This window comes from Phaethon aethereus (assembly GCF_964289735.1).
Source record: "Phaethon aethereus genome assembly, chromosome: 3".
Taxonomy (NCBI): domain Eukaryota; kingdom Metazoa; phylum Chordata; class Aves; order Phaethontiformes; family Phaethontidae; genus Phaethon; species Phaethon aethereus.
Window position 1 is genome coordinate 25867679 of NC_138576.1, and position 22351 is coordinate 25890029.

The 22351-nt window shown below is 36.5% G+C and overlaps 1 protein-coding gene across 1 annotated transcript in view; it reads right to left on the reverse strand.

Annotated features, from left to right (window-relative positions):
- Window positions 1-22351, reverse strand: part of CSMD1 (CUB and Sushi multiple domains 1) — a gene marked incomplete at both ends in the record, with an annotated part of 1255958 nt that overhangs the window by 1013228 nt on the left and 220379 nt on the right. Inside the window, one exon of the mRNA XM_081998094.1 lies at window positions 8847-9063. Coding sequence (XP_081854220.1) covers window positions 8847-9063 — 217 coding nt within the window. The remainder of the gene's footprint in view (window positions 1-8846; window positions 9064-22351) is intronic.

Sequence of the window (22351 nt, forward strand, 5' to 3'; positions counted from 1 at the left end):
TTTGGGACTGTTAACCAGTATTTAAATTTAACTGTTAAAAATACAAGTTTTAAGAACAGCTTTTGTGTGGTTTTTATTAGACAACTTTAGTGTATTCACCAACCAGTCCTCTAACATACTTTTTCCTCTCTCTAATTAATGAATTAAAGAATTATCTAAAGAAATTAAAAATATTAAAGAGATGTTTAAATAATGCCTACTAATTTGTATTAAAATTCATCATAATTTTATTATTTATGGACTTATTATGCATATTTAACTTCAGAAGCCTGGAGAACTAGCTTGCCTTAAGAAATAAGACAAACACGCAGTCTAATATTGGCATCTGTTGTTTTCTTTTCTTTGCCATTTTTCTTTTCTTTCATGATCACACTAGATTCTGCAAAGAAAACCACAGTGCATAGATGTGAGTTGGTAGGTAAGTAAATAATTTTTTTTAAATTATCCTTTTTCTGAAAGACAACAACATATAAATGAGGTCTGCAGATGGAAGAGAACATTGATAAATCAATTAAAAGACTGGACAGTTCAACAGTAAGAAGTCTTCTAAGGGTGCTGTTCCCTGCCAAGTTGGTACTGAGCCTATTATCGAAATTTTCCTTCACTTCCCTTATGATCAGTGTCACTCTCATTATATGCACTTCTAGTCAGCCACTCACCAGTTAGTCTTCTTAATAAATTCATTGAGTTGAATGGAGATAAGCATACATAGTTTTCACTGAGATGAAAGTATGAACACAGGAATAGTCTGGAACTTAACAGATGTATATTATAGTTTCCATTAAATGGGAAAAATATCACTGTCAAGAACCAAAGCCCCTAAAAATGTCAGTAGATGCTCTGGTGAACACAAACAGGATGAAAACTGAGGAAAGTCTCTAATTAATATCAAGATTTGCAAGATTATGAGAACGTTTGTCTACAAAATTTGTTTTACAAGTGGAATTGACTGTGTGTGACTGGCTCACAGAGGAGAGGATGCTGAATTTCCATTGAAGCAATTCAGAGCAGAGGGACTGCAGAGTTCCTCTCCAATGCCTGAACACTTGTTATGCTGTGTCTGTCCCATGATCACAACATCCTGGTCCAGCACAAGATGTCCCAAAAGTAGACTATGCTCATACAGTCAATAATCACAAGACTCAGTTCTAAGACAGGTGGTTAATTACCAGATGACAGTAAGAGAACATGATTCACAGTTTAACTTAATTACAAGCATCAGAAAAATGACGAATCACATTTTATAAAGATTTTTCTCCTTTAATGTGCCACCCAGTTAACAGATAAAATATGCTTTTCCTCTCTAAAACAAAGCAGCAACCAAAACTTCTTCATAGGATGCAGTTTATGTACTAATTAAAAAGTTATCTAGCATGGTCATTTAGGAACTCTGACAAATCCCAAAATAAGGATGTACAGTAAGAAATCTCAAAAGGGGCCAGATTTTGACAACTGGACTTTCTTCTCATTGAAGAGTCCAGCTGCAAATTTTCTGAAGTCTGTAAATTAATTGTTAGCTTGCAGTCAGAATATAAGCAAAGGGAACTGGTTGATCTCTGACCAATAGCTGTTGTAATAGTCATTGTAAACACAGCATTTAGGGATGCTGATCAGCAGGGCTTCTGTACATAATTATGTCAATTCAACATGTATCATCTAAAATAAAAAGGAACAAGATGGGAGATGCAGAACTGCTTTATGTACACTGTAGGTGTAACATGTTTAGGTGACAGATAATAAAGGTAAGAGATTGCCCTCACTCTCAAAAATGGATGTATTTCAGAGTAAAAATTCCATACACAAACAGCAAGTTAATTTTATCACCTGTTTAGTAGGAACCTTGTCTGAAATTTTTGGTGTCGGTTGAATCACCAAGCTACACTAGAAGGCTTTTTAAGGTACATCTAAGTTTTAAGAGATATAATTCCCTAACTGTGTTTATCTGCTTTCTTAATGGATTCTAGTATCCTATTCCTAAGGAGTTTTTAGAATAAAATGAATGTGAGATCATAGAGGAGTTTATCATATTTAAGTAAGTGTCAAAATATGTGTTTATCGTTACTATGCCAAATCATGGGGGTTTTAGGAGCTTGAGAAACCATCACAGATGAAGGGAAAATGAAAAAATAAAACCCTCTCAAAAATGCATGAAATGCTAAATTGTGTACTGAGTACTGTTCAAAAAGATCTTTAAAGTATTTGTACATCTTCAGATTACAAACTCATCAGTCTGACAGAATCAAAGAGGCTGTCCATAAAATATTGTCGGTCATGCGAGTTCCCTGTCCACATCAAGCAGACGTCATACCGGTGAAGATAATTTGCTTATACTTGGCCAGTACTGAAGTAACATTTAAACCTTATTCTGAGATTTCAGGTAAAACAAAGATGTAAACTGAGCTCTTCAGAACCCAGGTACTTATACATCCGTACACTCACAACTTGCAGTTTTCTGTGATTTTGTAGCTTAAATACTGGATAATGGCTACCCAAGGTGTTCTGTTCACTAATCAAGGAATGTATAGGTGTTTGGCTGAGTATGATCATAAATATGATTCTTTCAAGCTGAATTAACAATTATTTGTAATATATCCATATGCAATAACAAATAACAAGGGGGGTAAATGTGCACCTTTTATCTAAAATCAAAGTTCTACTGTAAAACACTGTCATGCGAAACACTTAGAAGTTATTCATAAAGAATAACCTTTCTCAGCAGGTTATTATGAGGTATTTTTAAATATTGAGTAATGTTTCTCTACTTTGTTAGAAAGGTGTTTCTATATCAATTTTTTTTTATTATCCCCTTAAATCAAATTTGTTTATATAGCTTTGAAACAGTAAGATTACCTAACACATGCTAAAGTTTCAAAAATATAGAAATCAACATTTTATGGAGCTACATTCTAACTCTCCCCTTCTGAGTCCCTTTCTGGGAATACTTTTGATGGTGAAACACTACAAACAAATGCACCAAATCACTGCTGTCACTTATACAGGTCCAGTTTGAAAACTATAGAAGAGGCAAAGAAGGAACACTTGTATATTCTCTGAAGATGTACTATGGTCAGTTTCAGACCAAAAAAAAGATCTCTACTTCCATAGAGGACAAAGAAATTGGACACGGCTACATTTTCTTTATGGTGATTGTCACATTCATTTTTTTAAAGAAAAATATAATGACTTAAACAAACACATTATAAAAATTTTAAGCAACAGATGTAGAATTTTGCAGTATAAATTCATGCATTGCTTTAACTTGTTAAATTAATCTAATCTTTTTTTGCAAGAAATACAGTTCCTTAAATGTGAAACAGATTTTCTTAGGTGGGAACTCAAACAATATTCCTTTTTTTTTTTTTTAAGAAGTATTATATTCTTTTATAGTTGACCATCATTTAGTATCAGTCAAAAAAATGTAATTAATATGACCTATAATTCTTGGAGAAGTAGCTTGTTGTTAGTAAGCAGATTTCTTACTTGACTTTATATTTAATAAATTTTTCATTAAATCTTTTTAGTATGTAGGCTTGACAATAAAATTAGCAAACTTAAGATTTTTAACTGGGAAGCTAAAAATTTTGGGAATAGGATTTTTGCCTTTACTACGTCTGTGAAAGAAAAATTGCCACATATGAGCTTGAAGCTGCCAGTATTGCACACATAAATTATCCTTCCTTCCATTGCATGCGCTTTTTGCTGTTGGCAGAAACTATCTGTCAGCATTTAGCTGATCAGGTCATAGTTTCCTTTCTTTCCTAAAATAGCTATATGTGATATACAATGAATCACATTTTAGTCCTCTACAATAAATGATTCCTTCTTCTTAATACTTTAGTAGGTGAAAAAGCCAGGAAAAATCTGATTTAACAGAAAAGGGAAAAAATAGTCATTGACAGGCATCTCTATTGGCAGGAACTCAGTAACCAATTTGCATAATCATACAATAATAGTTTTTCTTTTCTTAAAAAATACCGCAATATCCTGCTGAAATTATTCAATAATCTTGTTTTACAAATTTGAACACCAACTCAGTTTCTGTTACTTGGTGCTGTGCTCTAGGTAAGCTTCAGCTGGAAAAAGGATGGCTACAGTACTCATTCCTATACTGTTTTCTTCTCAAATTTCCAGCTTACACAGAAAAAATCCTATAAGTTGAAATCAACTTGTACAAAATGATGTGCAATAAAAAGTTAAAAAAATTGCATATGACATTTTCACAAAGAAGGGAGGGAAAAGTAAAGAGCTGTAAACTACATAAAGCTCTTGCTGCTGCAGTGCCAGCAGTTCTGTAGAAAAGTCAATCACACCCTCACAGCTTCATTGTTCTTTTGATCCTGGAGAGAAGGAAGATAGAAATTGCTTTCCAAAGGAAAAACCAAACAAACAAAAATAAAACTCTAAAGCATGTTGAATACACGACAAATCTTGGTTTGTTAAGTTAAACGAGGTTTAATAGTAAACAGGAGCCCAAACCTTAACTTCAAGTGAATATTTTTTATCTCCATGCTCAGATTATGAAATGCAGAATATACATATGGTTTACTGCTTGCTGGGGACAGGAGCAAGTGCATACTGTGAAGAATTTCTATTTAATTCCTATTATTTCTACCTGGTTCAAGAAAGCGGAGGGAACATGTTGCTATTTAACATATATTGTAGATAAGCTTGTCAGAAAATTTTGGTAAACTGTATTTTATTACATGCTCTGTTAGCAACTTCCATCACGTGCATTATTGCTCCATTAAAAGAAAAATGTTTATTCCAACTACTATGAGTAATAATAAGAAGCACCTATTATATTATTACATAGGCTGTGGTAAACTAAATAATGCTTAAATAATTCTTAGAAGGCCTGAGAAACCATGAAGGCAAGCAGACATTTTAAAATCACTTTCCAAATAATACACATCATATACGTCCAAAATAACTATTGCTGATATCTGTGCATACATACAACAAAAAATATTCATGTCTGTATATTTGTGTCTTCCCATAAGTGTATATAATTTAATTAGCAGCTTTTCTGTGTAAGAAAAAACAAAATTGCTTGGAATCCATTTTTAAGAGTTTTTTAGGACTGCCTGAAAGATTGAATTGATTATTTGAAAAAGATTATTCCAGAGTGTATTGCACAGATCTTCTGTAACTAACTCTTAGGTAAACTGAGGGTGTGATACTAAAAGAGTAACTTTTACTGACAAACATTGTAACACAGACGATGACATGGGAAAAAAAAAAAACTGTAATCTCAGGCCTTAAATTGAGATGAAGGCAATCATACATACAGTCTGAGTTCACCATGTTTGTAATATTCGCAGTTCAAAGTATTAACACTCCACTTACTTCCACCCCACCTCACCTTTTCCACAACAGAGGCTCTGATACAGGCACTTCTATTTACCCAGTCCTGTTACAGTTTCCCTATGCACCTCTATGAAAGAATTCTGCATATAGGAAAAATACGTTGTAACAAGACTTACGCTAAGATTAATGAGAATTTCTCTCTTTCCAAGCTGTGGAAGATAGGTATATAGTACAACCTATCTTCCTGATAATTCCTGAAATTACTTTTGAAATCTATCACCTGTTCAAATGTCTGTTTTGAATGCACTTGCCCATGGAACGTAAAGTATCTATCAGCAGTACACAAGTTCACGGGTCAATATTGTCAGTTCACACCTGCCTATACGCTGCGGCTCTCCAGGCCTGGCCTGTGCCCCCACTCCCTACATCCTGCTGATACATTTCTCATTTCTATTTAAAAATATTACCATTCACTATTATATCTGATACATTCAACAAAGAAAAAAAGTTAAAACAAATATTTGCTAGCACCTGAACTACACTCAGCTGCTGAACACACCTCTTAATTAGAGAAGCAATCTACAAGGAACGCAACTGAATAAGAACTTTGTTGTCTCAGTGTACCACACTTGGAACTCTTCTCCACAAGAGTTTCATCCATATGAATTCTGTGTGCCGATGGTTAATTGTGTATAACAAATGACAACTCCTTTACAATTTAAAATGCAAATAAAAAATACATTTCACATCTTTTCCCGGCTGAATTAGAACTTGGTTGTATTTTGAAATCTTTCCCCATCAACTGATAACGCAATACTTAAGCTTTATAATAATTTTTTTTCAGTAACGTGGAACTGAGGCATCTGTTTTGGTTATAATGCATGGTGAAATGAATTATCAAATTTTATATTTGTTTATACAATTAAGACTAAAGTACCCTACAAAGCATTATCATAACAAGTGGCATTAGACTTAAAATTTCACTTTTCCTTTTTTTTTATATATATATGTATACACACACACATATCAAATCCTGCTTTGTGTTTTATGAACTTTACAGTGATAAAAATAAAGCAGCTGTACCAATTTTTTTAAGGACAATTTTGGGCCGCAAATCTCACTAATACAGAATGACAGAATGTTATTTGGGTTTTATCTAGAAAAATAGGAAGATGTAAAATAGCATTTTTTAGTGCCTTATCTTTTGTTTACATTATTCTTCCTTCTACTGTCTCACTTCTCAACCTCCTCATAACATAGCTTACAATAAACTATGGTAGCTACCATGTGTGATTTACTCCTTAAATCAATATATGCTTTAATAATGCATTAACCAAAGAAGTTCATATACATCTTACAACCACCTGTTTCTCTTTTCTTCCTCCACTCAAACAGCTTAAAACAATTTATTCCTTTCCCTTATCATTTCAATGTATTCTATATACGTTTCTATTTTCTTGGATTTTACAATCAATATGTAGTGAAAGTATCCTGGTGCACATTTAGCATACAAAACGGTCCTTCAGGCAGCACAGTAAACTAGTTGAACATACTATTCATTTTTATCCAATTTTCCTTTAGCAGATGAAAAATACTATACAAAATATGGGATGAATGTTGCTTAATTATTATAGTTTGTGAGAGCTATACACACAGCTATTTTTAAGGAAAACCTCCAGATTTTGCATGAAGGCTAAAGAAATATAAATACCCAAAATCTACTAGGGTATTTTTATCCATTAAAAAAAAAGCATACCCTGAAGCAGAAGTTCCAAGATGCTCTCTTGCATTTGCATGCTGTCAGCTAAAAAAACAAGACTATAATTTTCCAATATCTGCTGAGTGAATTGTCTTGAAATATGCAATTGTAGAGGGGCACATCTGTGAATGTGCTTTGTGCAACAAAGCATATGTCACAGGGTGTGGAACATGTCAATAGAAACCTGTCATTCAAATACTGCTTTTTTAACCTCTGCATGTTGAAAATCCAATAAATGCTTTTTTCCTTATAATACTATTTATGAAGGTATTTAATTAACAAATATAAGCAAGGATATATAACATATCTGCTTCACTGTTGCAAGTTGGAAATGAAATCCTTGTTTTACTGAAATCAGTGGCAATTACAATGACTTCAGTGGGATCAAGATCATGCTTAGGAATTTCTGTCTTCTACGTTCATACCACACAACACAGTTGGTGCTCTTCCTTGAAACAATTTTCAGATTAGTGCAAAACAGGCAGGCATGTTAGCTATTGATAATGAAAACATTTGATTGGAAAAGAAATATTAATCCTTGTATAAAGGTGGTACAAGTACTAAAGGTCACAAGTACAAGTACAGTAAATAAAGCACATATACACTGTGGAACTCAAGTATCGGTAGCTGTGTACTACCTTCCACAGATTTCAAAACTTTTTGAACTGAGTCAACAATCAATCAGAACATTGTTCTTGTCAAAAATGCGTGATGATACCCACTAAAATGCGAAACAAATGGTGATGTTCCCACATTTGTTTTAGCAGCACAGTATAAATCAGCAGCATGTAAAAGAGTAATCAGACAACAGCACTGACAGAAGTGTTTTGCAGCTCTCCATAAATCTTATGCCTGAACAGAAAATGACAGAGCAGCACCAATAGCAATATTTGCTTTCCAGCTCTGCAATCCAGATCCAGCAAATGACCAAGGAACCCAAAACAAGACACCAATGAAATTAATGTGCCAAAATCTGAAGGTGTGGAAAGCTTCAAGATCAAAAAGATTCCTTAAAGTCTCTTTGTAACCTCAGTGGTATTTAGATGTATAAGACAACCCAGTTTCTGACCTTTAAATGTCCTTAATTGCATAATAATTGTATTTACTTAGAGAGGCAGAAGAATTTCAATTTTGGCAATGTCAAACAACTTACAGCTCAACTCATCTGCGAAGCAGGCAATAGTCACCTGAAGGATTTAATCTGGCAAGCATTTCCAGAGGTTGCCTAACACTCACTAGTGAGATTGTACCTCTCACAAACTACTGTATCACCCAACATTTCTTCTACGTTCTAGTGAGAGACCCTGGGACACTTAGAACAAGCAGCGTACCCATCCTCTGATTCAAATATTGTAGGCATAGTAGAAAAGTAAAACATGATCTCAGTAAGAATTCTTTCAAAAATTGGGGACAGTTGCCTTCAGGAAAGGGTCCCTGGGCCAAATCTGGATTCCATCAGGGGACAGATAAATAAAAACAAGCTACTGCAATGTGAGATACTCCTGTACTCAAGGCTTTTACCAAGGCTGGCGTTGAACTCTGCAAATTTTAAGTACAATGGATGCTACTGGTACACAAGCTAGGGACATAAACGTCTGAAACTTGGATTAAGGTCATTTGCCGTGAGATTTTGGGGTATTGCTGTGCCCTTGGCTGAGAAAGACCTAAGGAAACACAATGTAGTTGTAAGATATCAGAATGTATATTCAGGAGAGAAAGAGAGAGGTAAAGAGAGAGACACACACAGCAAGAAATTACGAAAGAAAAAAAGGTACCTTACCTCACTTTTAAATTGCCTTGCTGTGGCTGTCCATCGTAAATTGACAAAATATCAAAATCCTCCTCGAGGGCAAAAGTATGAAATGACAGTTGTATCCTGTTACGTTCTCCTGTGATAATGATCCATGTGCAGTTGGCATAATTTGGGTAACCATGAGGAAATCCAGGGCTTTCTATAGTACCATTTGGTCCCTGTACTAAACCTCCACAGTTCTGGCCTGAAATAGAAGAAACAAACATATATATTTTGATGTTTTTCTCCTCCCTCAATATATATTCTTACATGAGTAAACTTAATTTTATAATTTTTTTTTAATGATTACAAACACCACATAAAATTACATTTATACCATTCTTCCCTTTGGATTCAAAACCCCTATTGCTGGATTTTCTGAGACACCTACCGTCTTTTGATGCAATGAATCATTATTTGAGGTGATGTAGTATTAACAATGTATGACTTATTCATCCAAATGTGAAATTTAAGCATTAGCCTTGATACCATAAATTCAAAATACTGACAGTTTTAATACCGAAGAGTGTTCAGAGTTTTTTGGTGAATGCCATTTATGAAGTTTTTATATAAATAATAATTATTAGAGTTTTTGCTGTTAACTTGATAGTTAACACAGAGAGCAAAATGCAGACACAGAGAGCAAAATGCAGACACACATTTATTAAGCATTTTGTTGCAAACAACATTAAGATTTTTATACTTCGAAAACAGCAAAATTTCTGTGGTATAAAATTTTTAGTGCCATGTGTATTGTGATCAGGAAAGTGTTAATTTTTTTTTTAAAGATTCTTAAAAAATAACATCAGGGATTTACTCAACAGGTGTTATTGTCTGGTTTGTACATCCTACAGACCTTGTGAAGTTGTGTTAGCTCTTTAATGGGAAGTCCTCAGCAAGAAACCTTGACTTACAGTGCACACTTGCTAATTTCCTACTTGATTTTGTTAATCCCACACAAAATAGTTGTATTGGCTCAGGGCTGAGGAGAACCAGTAATGAAATATTTGAACAGAGAAAAGTTTAAGGACATTCTGTGCACTGTAACGCTTGGATTATTACATGCATTTTAAGCATTTCAGAACAAGCATAATCCCAGCATTTTATTATTATACCTAAACTAGAAAAGTATTTCAGGCTGCAATTTTATTTTCAACTTCCCAGCAGTAGGTCTCTGAGGCTGAATCTTTCAGAACAGTGCTGTCAAATGCTTGTGGGAGGCTTCTAAATCTTAATAAAATGGATTTAATAAAAGGGATTTGCTGCTAAAACTGAAGAACTAATAAGTAATCATTTTCTACTAAATTTCAAATATAACAAATACTCTAATGAAGAGACAAAAGGGCTATAGGGATTCAGGAGGCCTTTAAAGTAAAAAACTTTTCTAATATATTTACCAATTGATTCACATTACTGTAATAAAACATTGGTACTATTAAACATTCCTGAAGAAGGAATCTATTATACCATGAACTTAGCATGAAAGTTTCAGCTATGTACTGTTCACTGTAACTTGTAAGCATTCTGGCAGATGTTTTGCATTGTATTCCTCATCCTACAACCACAGGGGAAATGTCATGCAAGTGTCACAAGCAATTTAAAATAATTTAATTACTACAGAAATAATGCTCTGAAAACAGAAAAGGAAGATTATAGTGACAGCCCATCACCCTAATAGTCTTAACAAGATACTTCATGTCTCCAACATCCAGAAATTGGTTTGTGTAAATCAAGTACCTCTTGCAAGCTGAGCTGCATAGCAGCTTTCTTACCACTCTGCTGTCAAAGGGTTGCTTTGAAAGAGAAGACCTATCAAGTGCAAGTTATCGATTCCTCTAAAATCTAAGACAGAACCACCTCTTAGGAGTGGAAATTTGTAATTCTGGTGTATAAAGAACTTAATACACCATATGTAATTGCATATGCAAATGCAGCATATTAACTACATTTCTGACTTCCAGGTAGACAAACAAATTAGCTCCTCAACCTCTTAGGGAACCCTACAGCTGGCTTAACGTAAAAATGAATATTGCTGAGATAGTAAGGGAGCCCTCCCACCCCCAAAATGGTCATAATTCAGCAGTATCCTTACAGAGGTGCTTGCTACCTACTTGCAGATGTTTTTACAGCTGTCAGTGATTGCTCCCAGTTTTTTTCCAACAGGTGTTTTGTACTCCTTATTGTTCAATTCAAGTTATTGTGCATCATTCTCTTGGAAAATAAACAAAGTCTAATGATAAATGAGGCAGCCAACGTTTTATACCTGTTTGACTTAAGCATTTCCTACCACCCATAGCCCTTTCTTTCTCAGTTTGCTTTTGCTCTCCTGTATATATATCCCTCTGGTTCTGAAACTATTCATAAACATGCTGTCTATTCACTTTGTATGCAAGAAACATGAGGCAAAAGAGAACCATAAAGGAAAATGATTACTGCAAAATGCTGTTTAGTTTTGCTCTCAGTTTTATATGCATATATATAAATACATACTTATTTACTTAGTGTTCAGTAAAAACCCCAATAAAAATCCTAGAAGAAATTGAATACACAGTTAACTCCTAGAAATGTCATTGCTGCACACTGACAGTTGCAAAGAGGATCTCTCTCCTGAACTGAGCAATACTCAAAGAGACTTTAAAAGCTGTGAGGCCCAGAAAACTGACGTCCTTCTAGGTCTGTCCCTGCCCAGTTAATACATCAAGCATGTTAACAGAGGGGGGGAAAAGGATCAGCTCTTATCTGTATAATACCTGTTTTGTCAATATGAGTAAGTCTAAAACCTTCAGAACTGTCAAATGTTACACCTCTGCCAAGGTGTGAATTCAGCATCAAGTCACCTGAGTGAGATTCAATAGGAGGATATACTTGGAGAGCAGGAATGAAGAGACCTGTGGGTAACAGGTGGTAGCACATTACACGGGAGTCGGCAATGCAATATCCCACAAAAAATGCAGTTTCTGACTGCAGAGACACCACAAACCAGTAAGAGGACACTGATGAGATTAATTAAGAACATTTTGTTTCTTATGGGTGCCTTAATAGCAGAAAGTGTCAACAAAGTCCAGGAGATTTAGAAACAAAGCATAAGAACAAGTAAAGAAATGAAACATACCAAAAAGAAAATATTAAAAGAACATGAATATCAGCAGAGTTTAAGTAGTTCTGCTGGGCTGAATGTAAACACAGAAGAGAATGTAGGATGAATACAACTGAACACATCCTAAAAAGAAGAACTACACATACAATTCCCTTTAGTTCTGGCCCTTGCGTCAAATAAAAAAACAAATGTTGCCATTTTTCGCAAGATGTGCAGTCATTGATTGAGTACAATATCAGTACACTAAATTATTTTAATATCAAAGGTGTATTAGACTACCAAAATTTTATTAGTGTGACACCACACCGTTGTTCATATGAATATAAACTGTGCTGCTAGCATTAATTTTCTGCCATATGTTGTCTGTAATAAGATATTTCAGGACAGCTATTTTAACTTTATGATATAAAAAGTGTAAGTGCACTTTTATTTTCCTGGGCCTTTATATGTATCATGATGATGTTTATCACCCCCTCCCACTTACCAGCATCTAATAACTAGAACTAGCAAAGTACAGATTCATTGATTTTTTTTTTTTTTTCCCAAAAAGCAAGCAAAAAAACCCTTCTTTTCTTGCAATTCATAAGATACTCTATGGAAGACTGATATATTTATACATATATACAGATGTATATGTATATGCATACATATAGGTATTTACGTAGAAAGCTGTTTTTGCAAGGTGTATGTATTTTGAACAAGCAAACTATAAAACATGGCACACCTAACCATAGTAAAGCCAGTAATGCTAAAGATATTTTGAACAATCATGGTAATGAAAATGAAGTCACATTTATTCTTCTTGTGACTGAGTAACACATTCCATTCTGCAGCTAGAGGAATGCAGCAACTGGTAGCAAGGCTGAGAAGAGATGTCTAGCAAGATCGTTATCTCCCCCATTCTTTAAAGTAGATTCTAATACAAGTTACAGTTTTATCGATAAGTTTAATAAGTGAATAAAAACAGCTGTGCTTGGCCAGATCAAAGGCTCATTCAGCTCAGTATATTTTCTGCAACAGCAAGCCAAAGGAGGTACATAGAAAGGACTTTGCCAGAAAACTCCCCTCCCCTTCAAGATCTGCATCTCAGGGATTTCTTAAAAGGAACACATACCAGTAGCCTAGTCTTTCTGTTTAATAGACCTTGATAGATTTCTTTTCCATGAACTCATCCAGTCATTCTGTGAGTCTATACTAACTTCTAGGATCTTTAATGTATTGTACAGGGAATCCCAAAACATGAAAAACCCTTTTTTGTGTTTGTTCAGCAGCTACTATCTGTTAGGTTCATTTGATGCCCCGCTAAGTTTCTGTACAGAAGATTCTTATTGATGCTTTCTATGTCACTTATTATCTTATTGACCTTTACCATGTCCTAGCTTATTTTTTTTTCCAGGTTCAAAAGTTCTACTTTATATAGCTGTTCTTTGTACTAAAGCCATTTTATCACCTTTCTCTGAACCTTTTGCAGCTTTGTTATATCCTTCATGAGATAGGGATACCAGAGCTTCTTGTAATATTGAAAATGTGTACACATCATTTACAGAGTTGTATTTTTAATCCTTTTTTTGTTCTCCTACTATTTTGATCTGTTCTTTTGCTAACATATTAGCTTCCTTAGGCAAGGCATTGCTTAGGTATTAACTTGACATTCTTATAGAACTATGTATTATAACCAAGATTCTTTTCCTGTAGAATTACAGTGATGCTAGAGCCTGCCATTTTACATGGAAAATTAGAATTTATGATAATGTTTTTTTCCCCTGTAGATTTCTTACAGGTTATACCTATGTGCATCACATCACATTCATCTACTCTGAATTTCATCAACTACTTCAACGCTTCCTTACTTGGCCACATAAGGCCTTTTTTTGAATTCCTCACAATTGGTCCTCATGTTCATTAACTTGTAAGTTCCCATAATCACGGTCACGTCATTGCTTACCCTCTTTTGCAGATCATTTCTGACTGTGCTGAACAACACAGATGCCAGCACAAATATCTCTGGGATACCATGGTGACTCCCTCCATTGTAAAAAAACTGGCTATTTTCTCCTACCCCTGAGGCACAAATTTTAGTCAACATTTTAGCAATGTACAGACTTACTTATGCCATATCCAATTTGTCTCCTTTACGGTCTTTACTGGTGGGCCTTTTTCAATGTCTTTTGGAAATTCTAATCACCTTCATCCACGTTCAGGCTGACTCATTCAGAGAACTCGAACAGGTTTGAAAAACATATAATTTTAAAATAAAAACTTAATTCTTCTTCAATATATCATATTTAAGCATCTGTCAATTACCTTCTTCAAGACAGTTTCCTAACACAACTTTCAGGTATTCCAGCATTTAGTTCCTTAACTCACCTCGGTCATTTTTAAATATGGGTGTCTCTATTGCTCTCTACAATTACCTGAAAGGTGGTTGTGATGAGGTCGATGTTGGTCCCTTCTCCCAAGTAACTAGCAATAGAACGAGAGGAAATGGCCTCAAGTTGCACCAGGGGAGGTTTAGATTGGATATTAGGAAAAATTTCTTTACTGAGAGAGTGGCCAAGCATTGGAACAGGCTGCCCAGGGAGGTGGTGGAGTCACCATCACTGGAAGTGTTCAAAAAACATTTGAACAGAAAGACATGACACTTCAGGACATGGTTTAGTGGGTGTGGTGATGTTGGGTTGGTGGTTGGACTTGATGATCTTGAAGGTCTTTTCTAACCTTAATGATTCTGTGATTCTGTCTCAGGTGAATTGAAGCTGGAGATCACATTAGCAGTGCAACATTTTTTTCCTTGATTGTCTTTTAAATTCTGGATAACACATGGTGCTTGTGACATTACTTTTTAATTTGTCAGTTTGTTTCATAACCTGTTCTATCAACTTTTCAACTTTAAACAGATGCACTGAGGAATTTTCCACATAGAATAGTTCAGGCATAGGAATTACAAAACATATGTATTTTTTTCTACCTTCATTAATCTTCTTTTTATATTCTGAATATCCACAGGCCCAACAGGGCTCACTTGCAGGCTACTTGTTCCAGCTGTGTTCAAAAGAAGAATAATTTTTAGTTTTACCATGTTGGCCTGCAATGGTCTTGGACATTAATGTTTTATTTCCAGGAAAGCCTTCAGAGAGTGTGCAGCAGCCCTAAATCTTACTGGGATCTTGGTGATACACATGCCTTCACCTACCTTGCCTTGGGATTAACTACCTCTGCACAAAATATCATTAATCACCTTTTTTGCATGTATAGCAGGATGAATCCCTGACTCCATCATCTCTCTTTTATTCCTATTTGTTAGGCCTTTATTACAAGAGTCAATGGTTCAAGCCCTCACAGATTTTAAATTATCTCTCTTCACAGAAAATTCAAATGCACATCTCACATCCCCAGAGCACCTCAGGCTTGCAGTTATGACTCCTCTAACTCATGTACATGCACACTTCCAGGTACTTTGGTACTGCAGTATGTATTATCCACAACTTAAATGACTTTGAGCAGAAAAGCTCGTAACAGCAACAGTTTGCAAATACAACTTTTAACAAGAAAGGTTAAAAAAATATTCCTGATAATGCACATATGTGTTATACTCACATAGAACAAAAAAAAATTTCCTCTTGAACTACAACAGGTAACTACAAATTTAAATTGTTGCCACTATCAACTGAGATGGTGGAGCAGTAGATAGCTGTAAGACACAAATAGGTGGTTGCATACCTTGTTGCAGCCACCCCTTTGTCTTTTGTTTTGCATTTTAATAGGCTGCTTTCACTGACGTCACCTATAAGCTCCAGGCACTTCCTGCCCCTGCCGAAGCCTGCAGGCCCACTCCAGCCCCTGCTGACGACTGATTGTGTTCTGCACTGGGCTTTTATTGATTCTTCTTCATTAGTATATCCCGAAGCCATCTTCTGACAGTATTACTACCCAATAAAACTGTTGTTTCCTAAATTAACTTTAATCAAGAACAGAAATGTCAGATGGCCAGAGAGGCAAAGGCGCTATTTACTGAGGACTGTTTTAAACAGAATTTGGCTACTTCAAGCGTCCTTTAAAAATCAATTAATAAGTAAACTTCACAACACCTTTAAAAGGCACTTTCCAAGTAATTAATTAAATCAGAAAGTACCAAGTTCCTTTTAATTTAGGTATCACTGAAGATTTATTCACAACAGGAAGCCACCATTTTTGCTGGCAAAACTGAAGTATACCCGGACTGGCAGTGACAGCACGAAGGTCTCATGAAGTGGCCACCTACACCATGCTAGCATGTGCTTATACTGTGTCCAGCATTGTTTTTCAACGTCAGGGAAAATTAGCGCTGCAAAGCTTCAATACTACAGATATTTAAATATAATCAAGACAGTCCCAGCCCAATGTGAAAGGAGAACATGTAAATTTACTCATGATATGTTTTTGCAAGACCCAGGCAAAAATATTTCAAGAGAATTAGTGAGAAATTGTTTAAAACTTGGTTAATCTCAAATAATTAATAATAGAATCACAGAATCATTAAGGTTGGAAAAGACCTTTAAGATCATCAAGTCCAACCACTAACCCAACACCACCATGCCCACTAAACCATGTCCTGAAGTGCCATGTCTACACATTTTTTGAACACCTCCAGTGACGGCGACTCCACCACCTTCCTGGGCAGCCTGTTCCAATGCTTGATCACCCTCTCGGTGAAGAAATTTTTCCTAATATCCAATCTAAACCTCCCCTGCCACAACTTGAGGCCATTTCCTCTTGTCCTATTGCTAATGATCTGTTAGGCTATATGATAAAAAGCTCATCTGTGCACCCACAAAGGAACACAGAGAAACAACAGCAGATGGTGAAGCCCAAGCACCACACTGCCCCAACTTCTCCCAAGCCCATCCTAGGAGCCAGCAGCCCATCACGAGCCCATCTCCATATGCCCAGAGGAACACAGGAGGCCCAGGGCAGGTCAGAACACAAAGTAAGGACTCAGAGGATGGGATATCCTTGTCCGGGGTCACCCAGGGCTGTCCCAGGGCATCCTCAGCCCCACTGTACAGCTACGATGCCCACCACAGTGGTCCAAGAGAAGCAGCTCCAAATCCCCTTCCGGACCAGGGAGGGTTGCTGCCTGAGGTGTGGGACATGTTATGGGACTCTGGGAAGAGCATTTTGGGATTGCACAAGACTTACGGCTTCTTTAGGGGAGGAACCAGAGTGGGAGAAAGGGATGGGTTTAGATGATTTGGGACAGAACAAAACAAGAAAATAGAGGAGCTAGTGGACAAATGGAGCTGGTTGCGTGTAAATAGTGGCCTGTCTGGCCATGCCCCCACAGGGGTTGTAGGGGCCTGTGGGGGGGTGGTGCCAGCCTGAGGTGAGTGCATCCGACCCTGTCTGGCTGCAGTGCAGCACTGGGAGTCAACATGGGTGTATGGGTGAGTGTGTGAGTTCTGGAGATGGTCTGGCTGGATGAGCCGGTGAGCAGGTGATGCGGATGGGGAACCAGGGGGTTTTCTCCAAGGATGAGACCACAGGGGATGGGTCCTGAGGACCAGGGGAATCCTGGTCAGCTCTGTGTGTGTGGATAGATCTCTATCCTGCTGAGCCGGAGATGGGAAACAGGATGAGGCAATTGTGCTGCCTGAGTTCATATAAGTGCTGAGTGCGTCTGCCTCGGTTAATCTATGTAGCCGACCGCATCTGTACATATGTATGTGGTGTATAAGTGTGCTCTGTGTGCATACACCTACCAGGAAAAGCTGCTCAGCCTTGCCCCTGCCTGCATCTGGGGCACAGAGATGGGGCAGCCTCACCTCTGCCAGCTGCCAGATTCAACCTTTCCTAATACAATCAATTGCCTCTGAATCATTAAATATTCTGTAGCTTGGCACCTAAAGCTACAAATAGAGAAAAAAAATGGCAGCTAAATTGCAAAATTTAGATTGATTTCCTTTAAAAACAGATCCGTTCAAACCCTGCAATTTTTAACTGTGACCAGTCTAGAACCTTCATTAGGTCCATCTCACATGAGATGAATGGTTGGTAAATGCTAGAATGCATGTAATAACCTTAAATTCTGATGCAGACACTAACAAAATGACTGCAACTTCATCAGTCTATAAAACATTTAAAATTCAGATCTTACTTTTAGCTGCAGGATATATATTCATTGATTGTGTTGATGAAACAGAAAAGTTAATGTTTTTAAAGTCTGAGATTAGCTCTCTGAGAGTCAGGCAATAGCTTTGTACACCATTTCCTATATATATTTAAGCCCTTATCCAGCACCCAACTCAAAATTGTCCTGAAGGTTAAAGATTAATATTATTATTCAGCAAGAAGTTCCGAAACAAATCCTGCCATAATGGTAGCTTTGCTGTGTACCAGAGCAAAACATCTTAATTGCTGGTGTGTGGAAGTTTTTTCTTTATTTTAATGAAGTTCTCAATACTGAAACACATATTATACATCAGCCAGATTACGTTGCCATTACAAATTGAAAAAAAGATATTTCATGTTCCCTTCTTAATACTGGAATGTCCAAAAAGACCAATAAATCATTATTCACACAAGTTAATGGGGAAATAAAATGAGCAAAATATGTTTCTCTGCAGGAAAACGTTTTTTTTAAAAGGGCTTTTAATGCTTTTTTAAACATCGACTCTACACCACCATCAGTTCAGTGCTACTGGCTAATAGAGACAAAAAAAATAAAAATACCAGAATCACTATCTCAAGGCTACAACTTCACAGTCCTTCTTTCTGACAAAGCAATAAGTTCTTAGTTAAAAGCAACTAGATTATATGAAGTTGTTTTATCCCTTTTCCTTCAAAAGTAATGTTTTTAGCCCAGTAAAGCAAAGTTATCCAAATTATTTTTGTTCTTCCTTTGCATTTACTCCAATTGTTTTTAAGTTTCAACACAATGAAGAAAGAAAATGTACTAAAAAGAGAGGAAAACAATGCAAGTTGTACACCAGATTTGAAATACGTAGGAGATGGTGTTGGAAAAAGTTTTTTTACAGAGGGTAAGATCCTATATTGTAAAACGCTGAGCTAAAGACATTTAATGCCTTATAAAACGAGACTATTCTTCATAGATGCAAACTCATTCTGCAGATGGAGATCACTGAGGACATGGTGGATTTTATTTGTTTACTTTTATAAAATAAAGTAGAATAAATTGAGGCTTTAGGTAAACATCATTATTACTGTTACAGTTGCTTAGCAACAGCCGGTAGAATGAGAGAGTGTGGTATAGCTCAGGTAAATTAAAGGAAAGTGCTGATTTCATTGTTTGTGAAATACTGAGACAATAATTCAAATTGTCTTCTGAGTTTCACTGGAATAGGAACAACTCAATGGTAGGCAAGCTACATTGACAAGGACTTCTTTATTTCCCTTCTGCCAGACTCATGCAACATATAGGGTAACTGTCTGTACCACATCTGATCATTTCGGTTTTGCCACTTTGACTTTCATGGTCTCCCAGACCACTACATTGATGGCCTTACTCACATATCAGGATCTTAGAGCAGGTTTTTTTATTACCATCTTTGTCACTGGATGCCTACATCATGAGGTTGAGTAGTGTAACGCAGCTCAAGCACTTTGTTTTTATACTACTACTAAAAGAGCGTATTGTCAAAAAGCCCGGTTCTGAAAACTGGGAAAAATCCATTTGTCTCATTGTAACTGCTCCATGAGCATTGTCTACTTTAACTACATTTTCTTCCCTGACAGTTAGTACTCTGTGCATCACTCCTGTTATCCACCAGGCTTTCCAGCATTTTTTGTCCGTGTGTGACCAGTCCAGAATCAGTCCAGAAAAGGTTTCAAATTTTTTCATCTCTGTTACTTTAATTCATGCTTTCTTTGCATTTAAAACAGAACCTTTTAGTTCAGTGTGCTTTAATTACCGGTGCAGAGCCAACTGACATCAACCGAGAAGGAGAAATACTATCTTCCAAATTAGATTGCTAAGTCATAACTTGAGGAAAAAGAATGAGTGACAATAATTCTTCAACAGTCATTAGAGAAGTTCCATTTTCAAAGATGGAACAGTTATTTTTAAAATTGAATTTGCAAAGATCAGATTACATTACAGTAGATTTTAGTGTTAAAACAATCACCTTTTTTAATACAAATGCATTTTGCAGGAAGAATTTTAGCTTTCACATGAAAAAAAATTATATTTTATGGATCTACTGCATGAAATCATGAACCATTCCTCTTGACAGGTATATTATTTCCACACACATAATTGTGCTTCTTAGTCAGATTTGTATTTAATATAAATCAGAATATGGGCACTACTGTCCTGTGCAATGCACATATAAGAAAGAAGAATTCTCCTACGAAAAATTAACAATGTAATATAGCAAACAATATTACTGCATTAACAAAGTTAAATATAATCAAATATAGGTAACATGACAACATGTGTATGTGTAAAGTACAAATTACTTTGCACTTTTGATGTTAATAAACTTACATAGACAAAATATATACAGTCTATGACATTCATTAATATTACCAGGGTGGGAATGGCGCAACAGACACATATTCTCTGGATATTATAAATTCAAAGTACAGCTGCCTGAGACATTCATGACTGGAACTGAAATGATGTGGTGTTATAATCTTAACCACAGGAAATTTAGTACCTTATGTTTTGTATCTTACTGATATGTTTGCACAGTATTAACATAATTACTGATTTTAATGGGGCAATGGGATGGAATGGAGGGTGATGCAGCTCCTGAGCCTGAGTCATGATGTCAGTAGCTGACATTTCTGCAGAGCAATATCCAGAACGGGATAGCTAACCACCATCTTGCAGCATCAATAACAGACAGAATTGTGTGAATTCATATAGGTGTGATTCAGCATTGTTCTGAATCCTTTGGCCTTATCTACACCAATTCAAATAGGTGCTAAAATGCTGCCAGTCTGATTTGGTGCCCCCAGTTCATACGGGAGTAAACGACTAAAGAATAAGATACTTCCCTGTGTGTACGAAAGATCAGGTTTTATTGTCTCATACTAAATACAGTGTTTCAGTTTTATGTTTTCCATTGTGTAGATCTCAAGAAATTATTTAGATTTGTAAATGATGGCAAGTAATGTTGTGAACTGTGACAAAAATGCAATTAACATTTGCTTTAATGTACAGCTGACTAGAATAATACTTTCTAAATAGCGTATATAGTATATCTATTTACTAATTAAACACATTCCGCCCATGCCCATGCACATGATTCAGATAGATTATTCAAACAAAAGTTTACTCAATAAATAAAATTCATATAAATTAGGAAACTTAGTACACACTGGAACTGTAAAACATGCAAGAGGATATTTATGATGTTACCTACATAAAGAAATGTTTTCTCCTAACTAGGTAATACTTCATGAGATATACTGTACTTCCCAGAGCTGGTTTGCCTACACAAATGCACAAGTCTATGGGGACCTGATCAGATGCATCCCAGAGTCCTGAGGCAATTGGCTGAACAATTGGCTGTGGGATGAAGAGATTGAGAGCAGTCCTGCCCAGAAGGAGGACTTGGGGGTACTAGTGGATGAAAAGCCAGACATGAGCCCACAACGTGCACTCATAGCCCAGAAGGCCAACCATATCTTGGGCTGCATCCAAAGAAGCATGGTCAGCAGGTCGAAGGAGGCGATTCTGCCCCTCTACTGTGCTCTGGTGAGACCCCACCTGCAGTCCTGCATCCAGCTCTGGAGCCCTCAGCACAGGAAAGACATGGACCTGTTGGAGAAGGTCCAGAGGAGGGCCACAAAAATGATCCGAAGGATGGAACACCTCTCCTGTGACGACAGGCTGAGAGAGCTGGGGTTGTTCAGTGTGGAGAAGAGAAGGCTCCAGGGAGACCATTTTGCAGCCTTCCAGTACTTAAAAGGGGCTTATAAGAAAGATGGGGACAGACATTTCAGCAGGGCCTGTTGCAACAGGACAAGGGGTAATGGTTTTAAACTAAAAGAGGGTAGATTTAGCCTAGATCTAGGGGAGAAATTTTTCACAGTGAGGGTGGTGAAACACTGGCACATGTTGCCCAGAGCAGTGGTAGATGCCCCATGCCTGGAAATAATCAAGGTCAGGTTGGATGGGGCTCTGAGCAATGTGATCTAGTTGATAATGTCCCTGCTCATTGCAGGGGTGTTGGACTAGATGACTTTTAAACGTCCCTTCCAACCCAAACTATTCAATAATTTAATCATTCTACATAATTATTTCTTACAGAATTACTGTGGAGGCTCTTTTGAAATACCAGATTGAAATATGCATCTTTTTATGAGAGGCGATGCACATGAAATTGCAGGAAGTGAACTTAGGCTCTTGCAGGCCTTTTCGTTCAGCCTCTGCTGTCACATACTGCCTGTC